Source organism: Salvelinus namaycush, chromosome 25 (genome assembly GCF_016432855.1).
Source record: "Salvelinus namaycush isolate Seneca chromosome 25, SaNama_1.0, whole genome shotgun sequence".
Taxonomy (NCBI): domain Eukaryota; kingdom Metazoa; phylum Chordata; class Actinopteri; order Salmoniformes; family Salmonidae; genus Salvelinus; species Salvelinus namaycush.
Window position 1 is genome coordinate 1,389,183 of NC_052331.1, and position 12,888 is coordinate 1,402,070.

The following is a 12,888-nucleotide window of genomic DNA, read 5'->3' on the forward strand; positions in this document are numbered from 1 at the left end:
CTATGACCACAGGTAAAAGAACAAAACACATTCAACACTAAACCCTACGCTAACCACCTCGCATAACCTATCAAGCGTTCTGACCAGAAGCTCAGGGTGAGGACCTTGAAAGAAAGAGCTTTAGGGAGAGATGAACCATATCTTCAGCGATACATATGAACGTTTGGCTTGGCTTAACACACAAGATACGTCTCTCTCTCTCTCTCTCTCCAAAGTATCCTCATCCCAGCAACAACCTGTTATTTTTTTCCAATCGCATTACCGCCAGCAACATCTGAAGTTAACCTCCCTTATCCTCCTCCTCATCATCATCATCATCATCATCTCCCTCACCGTGCGAGTGCCTCCTGTAGCCCCATGCAGCTTGCACCTTAAAAGAACAAATATTTATTTTCCGCCCCTGGAAAATATGCACCAAAATAAAAACAGCCACACAGATCCCCCTCCATAAACAAGGGCATCAATGTGATAAAATGTCATAAGAAGATACTATCACATATCTGCCTCCCTCAAACGAAAACAAGCATTTTTTTGCACTTGTTGAGTAAAATGTCTCATTATTTGCTTTACTTTAGAATGACATGCATGTAACAGTGTTTTTATCATCTTTTGTTTGACATGACAGTCTGACTAGACACACAGACACACATAAAACACGCACCTTTGCGACCGGCAGAGAGCTATAACTAGATTAAAGTCTTCAATGAGAACTAATAACATGGATGATTCTGCCCAGTTTCCATCCCTGGCCAATAGGGGGCAGAAGAGAGCGACGTGGCATTCCAACCAGCAGAAAAGGTGGGTGAACGAACGTGCAGGGGTGTGGTGGCATTGGTGGGTGAGTGAGAGGGACGCTGGTGATCAGGGGGGTGGAGGAGAGAGGTGTCCATCACTGAGTTTGAAAAAGAGGGAGGAGGAGGAGGAGGAGAGGAAAGAAAAGAAAAAAAGAATTGCTGAGTTTGTTTGAGATGGGGTCTGGCTTTGTCTGATAGAGCTAGATAGAAGCGGCTTAAGTATAGAGTGGATTGGGTAGTCTGAGGGAACATAGCTTAGCGTCACTAAAGGACACAGAGAGAGAGAGAGAATTAGAGAAAGACAGTATGTGTGTGTGTGTGTGTGTGTGCGTGCGTGCGTGCGTGAGTGAGAGATAGAGAGATCCAGTTACCAGCAAGTGCTAAAATAGGGGGGAGAAATGTGCAGAAGGGATTAACGGGACCAAAATAACACGGAGGAGTAGAAAGGAGGAGTATCCCTTTGTTGTCAGAGCCTGAGAATGTCCACTGGCTGTCAACGTGACGTCATTTCAAGGACTCAGTCACAGAAGTCAAAGCAGCCGGCGTCCAAAATGGCACCCTATACAACATATAGTGCACTATGTTTAACCAGAGCCCTATGGGCCCTGGTCAAATGTAGAGCAATATATAGAAAATAGCTGGCCATTTGGGATGCACTCTCAGACACAAACAAACAGGGCTTTTTTTCTACTCTGCTTTAAATTGCAGCTGTTACAGTAAGCCTGTATCTACTACACCCTTATAGACAGGAATAACCTAGCCTCCAGCTTGCGGCGACAGAAAGGCAGCGCAGCACTACGACCTCCATTAGCTCAAATGTGAAGGGAGTGAATCACCCGGAGATATGAACTTCAATTTGAACCCATCTACACAAGGTAAGAGCTAGGAATCATATTTCTCTCCCTCGCTCTGACTCGTCCAGCACAGGGTGCACTCAAACTCTTCACACCACTCACACCTGATCCGATTGAGCACTGAGCAGCAGGAAGCATTAACAGAAGTTTCAGGAACTATTTGACCTCTCCCTGTAGTGATTTGTATCTCTATTCTCTATACAATAGCCTGGTGGGTCCATTTGTTACACTGCATGTCTATCCTGGGTCTGCTCGGCTTGATGCTAGCTGAATGGGTTATGAGTTGTATGTTCTTTCCTCGTCATACAAACACTGAACTCGGTAGGACTACTCTTGCTTCGCTTCGTGGGACTGATCTTTTATAGTCAGGACTTAATGAGATGGGAGAAGCGCATCAAAAGGTGGGGCAGGAGGGAAGGGGTGTGATCTAAAAGGGTGCGGCGCATGGAAGCTGAAGCAGTCAAGTGGGAGGAAGTCGAGTCTTTGAGAAATAAGATTCAGAAAATCTACGAGAGAAAAGAGAGATAGAAAAGATAGGATGAGAAAGAGTAAGCATTCAATGTTTTTTTTTCGAAACTTCTACAGTTTTAATGAAGAGGAGTCAGAATAAAAGTGCTCCCAGTGAAAGACGAGAGGGGAAAGAAGAGAGAACATCAGTCAGTGTGAGGGCAAGTCAAACTTTGACAGATCCTCTCCCCAGGTCCCATAGGGCTCAGGTCAAAGTAGTGCACTGAGTGGAGAATAGGGTGCCATTTGGGACACAGACAAAAAATAACAAATTGGGTGGTCCCTGTAGCCAGGACTCTCTGATGTGTGTCGGACAGGCGTAGTAGAGAAATACTGCCTTGCATCACATCTAAGATGTCAGAATGAAAGGCAAACTTGGGACTAGCTTTTAAGATTTTGTCATCAAACCAGCAGTCAGATGCCATTTGATTTGGTTCAAATGGCATGTTTCATGACCTGACAGTAGTAGTTGGAGTGTTTCACTTCCATTGATTGAGCTATCATATTTTTTTTATCACTATTGTGTCTATGTTCACCCCAGTGTGGCATTGAGATCCCGATGAATATACTTTGAGTTGTAAAGGCTTAGATCTTGTGGGAAAGAATATACTGTTGACGACAGACTTAGGCTGCCTCCGAAATAGCACCCTATTCCCTATTTAGTGCACTGCACTACTTTTGACCAGGGCCCATAGGGCTCTGGTCAAAAGTAGTGCACTATGTAGGGAATATGGAGCCATTTGGGACACCACCTTACAGTTCTTTAAGACTGCCTCCTTAAGGTCCTCCGCTGCCTCCCTCTCCAGTATGATTCTCATTCACTTATTTCAGGGTCAGTTTTTTGGAGAGCTTGGACAGGGACAGGAAACTGGATGATTTGGCTGAGGCGGACCCACCCCTCTTCCCCTCCCCCTCTTTTTCCCACTTGGAGAGCTCCAGCTCGATGGTCATCAGCACCCTCCCAGGCCCTTCCCCCTTGGGTGAGTCCCCTCCCCCTGTTCCTGCTCTCTCTGCCTGTCTCAATGCTTTGGGCTGGGCTGTGTGTTGGGGCTCTAGCTCTCTGCTCCCCGTATCCTATTTCTTATCCTTGCGCGACTCCTGCTTCTTCTTTTCTGAGGCGGCGGCCTTCAGCTTGGACGGGTCTCCGATGGAGAGAGTTGGGCCCTGTGGAGAGGAGGAGGGAACAGGGGAGGAGAGGAGTCACTTCAGGAGGAAAGGAGGAGTGTGAGAAAGGAGAGAGGGGAAGAGGGAGGGGGAGAGAAGTGGTGTTAGCACGGGGGGAGATGGGTGAGGTCGATGGGCATGTTAAAAATGAGGAAACAGATGGATTAGGATTGAAGGAGGGAGGGAGGTATTGACATTAGAGCAGAGAGAGAGAGAGAGAGAGAGGTACATTTAGGAGAAAAAGAGAAAGAGATTCATATTTAGGAGGTAAGGGGGAGGCAAGTGACGGGGGGTGGTCTCCAGGGCTGCAAGGGGTGACAAAACAGGCATCGATGAGTTAGGGACAGAGTGACAGGACTGCTACAGTCAGATCTAACATCTGACACAGGACTGCCACACATCTATTTCCAACATAGCAGGTGTCTTAATAAAATGCAGCTTTGAGTCAACTTTAACCAATCAACACGCAGACATGCACCTGTTCACACATGCATTGCCACCAGTTCACTCAAAAACATCGATCTACCAACTGGACCATGACAATGACAACAAATAACATATTTCTGCAAACCCTCATCTTACTGGAGCCAAGGACATGGGAGCAAGGGAGTAGACTGAGAAGGTAAGGGCTCGGTACAGAGGCCACCTGCAAGAGGAAAGTAGCCTCTGAGTTAGTGAAAAGGAAATGTCAGAGCGATCTAATGTAATTACTTTACTGAAAAGCAATCGCTTACATGAAGAGACACTGGGCTGCTGTGGAAAGGGTAAAAGGTCAAGTGCATGGCTATCGCTACAGTGCCTATAGACAGATACTGCGTCCAAAATGGCACCCTATTCCCTATATAGTGCCCTACTTAGTCAAAAGTAGTGCACTTCATAGCGAACAAGGTGCCATTTGGGACGCAGGCAGAGAAGGTGGTTAGGAGCTGAGCTAAGTCCCTTACTAAATAGAGATATAGACAGGTAGAGGTAGAGATTGATCCGAGGACGGGTCAGTTAAACAGAATACGGATCCAAAAACGAACTGGCTGTTCACCTGTGGAGAGAGAGACAGAACAAGAAAACACAGAAAGAAAGGAAGAAAGGAAGAAAGACAGGGGCTTCTCACGGCCATCCGGAGGGAGTAGAGGAAGGATAGACAGACAGGAGAAGGAGGGAGGACGAGAAAGAGGATGAGACTGAAAGGAAAGGGGGAGGAGAGGGACCAGATAAAGAGAATGTGAATGAGCTACTGAGTGAGTGAGAGGGAGGAATGGAGAGAATGGGTGCGGACGGTGTGTTCGCTGGGATCAATATCGAGTGCACTGTATTATCATTCCAGTACAGCCTGTTGTGTGCTGTATGCTGCTCCAGGCTCCAGGGTAGTCAGCTACTAATACTCTCTCTCCCACTCTGCCTCCCTCCCCTAATGGAGTAATGGTGAACGAAGATGCCACATGATGGTGGGTTTCGTTCTAAATGGCACCCTATTCCCTATGTAGTTCACTACTTTTGACCAGAGCCTTAATGGGGAATAGGGCGCCACTTGGGATGCAGCCAATGGGATTCTCGCAGCTTTGTTGTGCAAGCCCAGCAAATAGAAATAACCCAGATACAGTGGCTGATACAGATTGGGTGGAGTCAGCGTAGAGCTAAATAAGGCCAGTTCGATCAAACGGCATGTTTTACAAGTGCAAGTAAACCCTATAGAGGAACACCCGGTTTATTTCCCAAATGGCACCCTGTTCCCTATATAGTGCACTACTTTTGACCATGGCCCATAAGGCTCTGGTCATAAGTAGTGCACTATGTAGGGAATAGGGTGCAATTTGGGAAGTAGATAAGGCCTGTTGGATTAAACAGCACATTTGACAAATATATGAAAACCCTGTAAACGTGTTTACATACATAGTTTAAAAGAGAGGAGCCATAGTGAGGAGCAGACTGTTTTGCACATTTTATTTTTTTGTCCCCGCACCATGAAATGAATTGCTCATGGTGAAACTGTGTATATAACAATACTGTCAGAATTTCAGCAATTGTCCTTTTGACTGTGAGATATATTATTAATTTATGCACCCAACCTCCAGGCATTTTGTGCAACTGACTGCAACTCAAGTGCAACCTGACAATCCGTCATGTGACAATGTCTGCATCCCAACTAGCACCCTATATAGTGCACTACTTTTGACGAGGACCCTTGCCATTTGGGACGCAACCCATTGCACTTCTTTTGACCAGGACCCATAGGGCTCTGGTAAAAAAAAAAAGGTAGTAGTGCACTGTATAGGGAATAGGATTCCATTTTGGACGCAATCAGCGAGAGCTGTGGGGAGATGAGAATGACAGTGCACTCTAATGCTGAGGTAGACAGAAGTAAACCCTGAATATAACCCCTGACCTCTGATACTGCACAGACCCCAGCCAGCTGCATGCCTGATTGATTCCTAAACAATACTGTGAGGAAACTAACTACACGCCAAACTGTCCCTTGTGGTGTTGAAGAATTGCCTAAACTTTCCCAAAATGTTCAGATTTTCCAGAAATCCTGGTTCTGGAAAACCTGGGAAAGTTGATTTTAGGATTTAGCAACCCTAGACGCTTGACTACTTCCATGAAGACATCTTAGTGAGTTGATCAATACCCTAGGATGTCATTTAGCAGCGTACATCATCATTCGATTTGACATGGAATCTCTCTCTCACAGTATAGAAAATCATTTGATTTAATTCGACCTGGGAGGAACCAGCGGTAATACCAAAAAGCCAGGTCGCATCCCAAATGCCACCCTATTCCATATAGTGCACTACTCTGGTCAAAAGTAATGCACTATATGCACTGCTACCTGGGGCGGCAGGTAGCGTGGTGGTTAGAGCGTTGGACTAGTAACCGAAAGGTTGCAAAATCCCCGAGCTGACAAGGTAAAAATCTGTAGTTCTGCCCCTGAACAAGGCAGTTAACCATCATTGAAAATAAGAATTTGTTCTTAACTGACTTGCCTAGTTAAATACAGGTAAAAAAAAAAAAATATATATATATATATATACACATAGGGAATAGGGTGCCATTTGGGAGGCACATTAGAGCTATCCACCCCCTAGCCTTGCACTTATCCCCAGTGTGACTCAGTGTAATTTGGGATAACTGTGAGCCGATAATAGGGCCAGTGATTTTCATTTGATTCAGAATCAGCAGGTCTCCCTCTTTCTCTACTTTCTCTCCCACTGAGAGCAACTCAGTTCCATTCACAGGGAATCGAATTACTGTACTACACGAACTTGCCTCAGCCATTTCACAATGGTGGCTGGTGTTATGGGAAGTTCACCCATTTTTACATGTGGCCTTTTCACTGTCTTGTAGTTGATTACCTAAACTGTTTAATATTTTGTTTTGTTACAGAGAAAACTAGTAGACACATTTTGCTGAGATCATTTGCTAATGACTACAATGCAGTGTGAAAATGTGTCCAAAGCATGTTACATCAGAATCCCGTTCTGAATGATGTCTCTGCACAAAATCCCCCCACCCCCCAAAATCATTGTCCCATAAAACCATATTTGCATATTTTCGTTGTTGTAAACAGCCTCATTAAAACATGGCAAATTAGATTATTTTTTTTCAAAAAAATTGTGCAGACATCATTCAGAATGTGATTCTGATGTAATATGAGTTGGTGTGGAGTGTTTTAGAATGTTTTATAATATGCTTAAGACATATTTGCATATTGCATTATAAGTCAATGTAGCAAGTGGTGACAGCTACATTTTTCAACCAATTTTCTCTGTAATTAAACAAAATATAAAAAACACGATATGGGGGGGGGATCAACTACAACCACAAAAAGAGTGAAAAGAAGGCCACGTAAAAATGGGTGAACTTCTCCCGACTATTTACCCATTGTATTGTGTTTGTTGGCCCTTGAGGAGGTAGTAAAACGAACGGAGGAAGGATATAAGAGTGGGGGATGGGCGGTCATTTAGCTCTTAAGCTTTTGGGCGACTGACTGGATTTAAAGCGTTCCAACACTCGATGACTGTTTCGTTTAATAGCAGGAGAGGATTATTACATGTGTTTGCTTTGGTGGTGCAATAACGCCTGCTCTGTGGCGCTCTTACTAACAATACCGTGCTGAAGTGTGGTTCTGTGGCTGTGTTTAGCCAAGTTGTTATGGTATGAGCTGTCATATATGTGTTGTACTCTTACATGACTTGTGCTGTACGGTACTTGTGTGCTGTAGCTGTGAGCTGCTGTTGTTGTCGTTGTGTAGTTGTGAGTGAGCCGACGACGAGAGGACTTGCCTGTCTCTGCTGTGATCCCTCTTTACCCTTCCCTTTCTTTCCATGTTTGCTGGAGGAAACAAAAGAGAACAACGTCAGGTGGATGTCACACCTCTCCCCCCAGTGGTCAAAGTAATATACTGTTGCTGTTACAGTTTAGTCCTGCTTTGTAGCTATCACAAAGAACAGAATCAGCACTGACTCTCCGTGGAAGGTTAGGAGACAAGATCATAGATACAGAACTAGAATGGAACTAAATGACCATGGAAATTATACATTGCAATACCAGGTTAGCCATAGTGAGTGTACGCATGAGAATTGCCAGGGTCAGAGGTTCCAAGTCTGTTCAATTCGTCATATTTACATGATCATAGCCTGACTGTAGAACTTGATTAGCGGTCAACTTAGTGCCACCTGTGGTCTGTGTGGTGTAGCGGTATTGCCACAACATTTTTCGACACAACTTTCCCCCCCACTGTCATCCTCTCTCTCTATCTGTTTCAATACAATCTGAAAAATACCTTTACGAACAAAAAGAACTGAGTGCCACCTAGTGCCAGCTAAACCATACAGGTGTCCAAGCCGGGGATGGGCTCTGGCTTTGGCCCTAGACCGAGGCACAGGGGCACTGACCTGACACTGAGGTTGAAGACTCTGCGGGCCACCAGGAACCTCATCAGATAGTAGATGACAACGATCAGCAACAACAGACCCAGCACCGCACCGATGATGGACCCCGTGATCACGCCCGCCTGGATGGGAACTGAGTGAGAAAAGAGAAGGCCAAACAAGAACTGTCTACTTGGCATTCTAGGGATTCTATATGTAATTATATAGCCTGGTCCCTGATCAGTTCGTGCATTCATGCCACTCCTTGTCATGGCAAACATGCAAGGAGTGCAGGCATGACAACGAGTGGCAAGATCGATACCCAGGCGAGTAATTCTATGCTCTCACCCTTCTCAAAGACCAGCAGTCTGACACTGGAGGCGCGTCCCACTATGTCAGGTGGGTTCTTGGCATCGCAGGTGAAGGTGCCGTTGTCTCCGTAGTCTAGGTTTTTGAGCAGGATGGATCCGTCCCGGCGACCAGGGTTCCCCACAAACTCCAGCCTGTCTCTGAAGGGTCCCTTGTTGTCTAAGTAGGGAGCTCCACCGGTGTAGTGGAAGATCTGGAGTCCGGAAGACCGTAAAAGGGATTCAGTTTCTTGTCTGCTTTTACATCTAGGCTAGCCTGGATGCCAGTCTGTTTCTGCTCTCTTACCAACTCCTCATGGAACTGTCATGGCTACATTTTTGTTGGCAGAAACAGATCTGAGACCAGACTACATCTAGGCTAAAGATGACATGAATTGTTAGATACGGTACAGATGGAATGTGCTAAAAGAAGAAGCTAGTAAGCTAAGTCCAGCATTTAGATCTAAACAACTGTGCTGAAGAGAAAGGGACAGGAGGGAGTAGGAAGGGGGTGACATCGTTTCAGAGGGAGAGAGGCAAGAGGTGGGTGAAGGCAGAGGAGGAGAGAAGGAGAGTGAGATAATGAAAGTAGGAGAGGGGGATATGGGGGGGTGAGATTGGGCGCCAAGGAGGGCAAGGCACAGCGAGAAGAGAGAGCTAATAAGATGGAGATAAGGTGCGAGGGACTGAAATTAAAGAGCTGGCACCGGGTGAGATGAGGGGAATGAGAAGGAGATGGGAAAGAGGTGATAGGTCGTGTCCCAAATGGCACCCTATTCCCTATGTAGTGCACTACTTTTGACCAGGACCCAAAGGGTGCAATATATTTAAGGAATAGGCTCATAGGGCTCTGGTTAAAATCAATGCACTATCTAAGGAATAGGGTGCCATTTGGGACGCATCCATAGAGGAGGCTAGAGGAGGATAATGATAGAGGAGAGGATATATGTACAGAGATGGCGTCCCTGGCACCGTCGGCCCGGTAGCTCCAGGAGAAGGTGACGTCATCAGAGGTCCAGCGCCAGGAGAAGAAGGAGCAGGAAAGACGGATGTCGGAGCCCACCAGGGCGTGCCGCTCCCAGCCCGTGTAGATGACGATGGCCTCAGACTGCTGGGGCACTATAGGGGTTAAGACACAGGGTTAAATAGGAAAGATCAGCACCCACGTGGTCCATAATTACCTTTGTCACACTTCCTGGGTTGAACCATTACCATTTGTTACCTCCAAGATACCATTGCCTATATGTACGTTTCCATTGTAAATGTTTATGTTGGTTTCAATAAAAAATATATAAACGCGAAGGATCATCACTGCGTGCTTCAAAACTGTTCTGGAGATATAAAGGACATACATACTATGAAAACAGACAATAGGATAGAGTGGACTGGGGCAGACATGGTTAAATAAGAAAAATATGCATTACACACTTACAAAATGTGCCCCTGGGACGTACGGCAGAGAAAAGGGTTTTTATTTTTAGGTGCAAGGGTTTGTTCCAGACTATGGTTCCAGTAGACCATTGTGGAGTATTCATAGCATTAAACAAACACAACCTTTAAAACTATTCTTCTGTCGATGTGCCATTTAATATACTATAAAAAGACAGTCAAGAGGAAAACAAGTTCAAGTTCATTTCAATGTCTTTCAGCTGCCAAGCCTTTTTAAGTCTCTCATTCAATCCTTTTTACATACACACACACACACAACCACTATTTATCCAAGGTTCAATGAGGTATGAACATGTGTAATGATAGCATGCAGCAAGGATTGGCGTTGAAATGAACTGAAAAGTACAACATAACTACCCACAGAATATAAATAGCTTATTTATCTACGTTGTGTTCTTGAAAAATGAATGTCAATTCTATATTTGCCATAAAATCAAAATATCACTTCCATTGTGAATGCAATTAGTACCGCAGTACAACAACCACCACCAATTATGTAATGGCATCTACAAACATTGCTATCATCAATTACTTTTGGGTATTGGGGATTCCGTTTGATTCAAGATTTTGACCCAAGATACTGACTCACACACAAATCACATTCAGAAATGTAAAGATGCACATTTCATATTTTCACATGCAGCTCGGAACTCGAGCGTCCTTCAATAAATCATGTCAGCCAGCACAGGAGTTGCCAATCGAATAAGACTTGACGTTTTTAATGACATTTTGACAAAGCTGCGAGGAAGATCTCTCCTCAAGTGTAGAAACGCTGTCAATACACAGTCTCAGAGTGAGTCCCAAAATGTATGCCCTCATCTTAACTTTGTGAGCCTTACGGAATTAACTCTGTATAAGAGAAACACGGGATGAAGAACAAAATGTCGCTGTAGTTATAACAATAATAGTCACAACAATATAACATCCGCACGACGGCGTACTACAAGACTAATTGACTGCACAGGTTTTCCTTTACTTCCTTTCCCTTTAATTCATTCATTAAGAAATGCAGCAATAACGCAGAACCCAGAGTCAACCAGATTCAGTGACCCACGGGATTAGTTTAATGTACAGCTGGGAATGAAATACCAAGCATGTATAAAAGGATTTTAATAAGAACATAAAAAGAAAGCATACGAGATCATTCATCATAAATGCTATTAATTCAAATTGTGTCACCGATACTACGTGAACTTCAACCTTCAACTCAAGATGATGATAAAAACAAGACAACACTTTTCACGTGCAACTTTAAAGCAGATCAGAAGGATTAAACATAGAATTAACATATTAGAAGTATATATTTTTTTACCCATAAATCCCCCCCAAAATATTTGCGATAACAAGTTACATTACAGTGGACTTATTACTGTGTAGTTATTCCTATAGTTACAGTGTAGCAAGTATTGTAATTAACCATTGTACTTAGGGTTAGGACTAAGGTTAGGGATATATTAGGAAAAATTATATTAACTTTTTACCTATTCCCAGGAGTACGACCGACGCTAGCGCCAAAATGGTCAGCATGGTTCCTGACACTTTGGGTTCTCCAAGTGATGTTGCAGACCTCACTGGATGCTGCAGAAGAGTCCCGCTATGAAGTGATGGAGAGATAGGACAGAAGGGTGCAGGGTTCCAGGACAGAGGGCATCACAACAGGACAACAGTGTCCCAGGTTTTATAACCAACCACACCCCTCGCTCCCCACTGATCGGCCCCATTCCTCCCTCTCTCCACCTCTTTCTTTCTCTCCAATCTCATTGAAACAAATCAAACAATCAACCCCATTGAAGACCAAAATAAAACATTTTTTACATTCAAGAGTGTTATTAAGATGCAGTGAAAAGCAACGTACTGTAGAAAGATACTGATCAAATTCACTGAAGTGGCAGTCAAAGCTCGAGTCAAATGTACACAAATCTACACTACTATATGACACCATCATGTACATTCCTGAGCATCGTTACTTTATTGTCTTACTACCACTGCTTTTGCTGATAGCTGCATAATTGTGGGACGTTTTTTACTTGCAATGACTGACATGTGGTTGTCTTACCTTAGTCACCTTAGTTGAATGCATGGACTGTAAGTCGCTCTGGATAACAGCGTTTGCTGAATGACCAAAATGTAAATGACTTGTGTGAGAGCATAGGATGTATGCACATTATACAGACTGTATTTCTAAGGGCTGATGGTGATGTGTAAGATGTGATGTGTGAGTACATACAATGTGTGTAAATATGACATGGATGGGAAAAATGTGTGTGTGTGGGGACGTCTTGTCCTCTCCTCCCGCCATCCCCGTTTCTCCTTTCCCTGCACTTTCACTGGGATGGAGAGAGGGATGGAAAACAAAGCCCCAAGTCTTCCCTCTCTCCCTTTCTCTCTCCTCCCTCTCTACGGATTCCTGCCTGTTTGCTGACGTCTAGCAGTCAAACAATGGAGGGCGAGAGGGAGAGGGGCACAGGGGGTGCCTGGCGTGTCTCTGTCTGTCAATGGCGCTTTCTTCCTCTTCAACCTCCTCCCTCTCTCTCTCTCTCTCTCCATCCAGACAAAGCTCTGTATTCTCCTCCCGCCTCCCTCTGCCGAGCGCCTACTCCACTTAATCCTGTAAAACCGACAGAGAGAGAGAGAGTAGGGAGAGACCAGCTATATATATATATATATACACACACTACCGTTAAAAAGTTTGGGGTCACTTAGAAATTTCCTTGTTGTAGAAAGAAAAGCTAATTTGTACGCCTATGTAGATATTCCATTAAAAATCAGCCGTTTCCGGCTACAATAGTCATTTACACCATTAACAATGTTTACACTGTATTTTTGATCAATTCTATGTTATTTTAATGGACAAAAATGTTGCTTTTCTTTCAAAAACAAGGACATTTCTAAGTGACTCTAAACTTTT

At 44.3% G+C, this 12,888-nt stretch overlaps 1 protein-coding gene across 1 annotated transcript; it reads right to left on the reverse strand.

The window, feature by feature from the left end:
- Positions 1-3,229: 3,229 nt before the first annotated feature.
- On the reverse strand, positions 3,230-11,507 carry LOC120020105 (myelin protein P0-like). Its single transcript, XM_038963551.1, has 6 exons — positions 11,462-11,507; positions 9,484-9,650; positions 8,533-8,746; positions 8,209-8,338; positions 7,578-7,645; positions 3,230-3,297 (listed from the first exon to the last, which is right to left on the reverse strand). Exons 1-6 carry the CDS (start codon positions 11,505-11,507, stop codon positions 3,230-3,232), a joined length of 693 nt encoding a protein of 230 aa, XP_038819479.1.
- Positions 11,508-12,888: the final 1,381 nt, after the last annotated feature.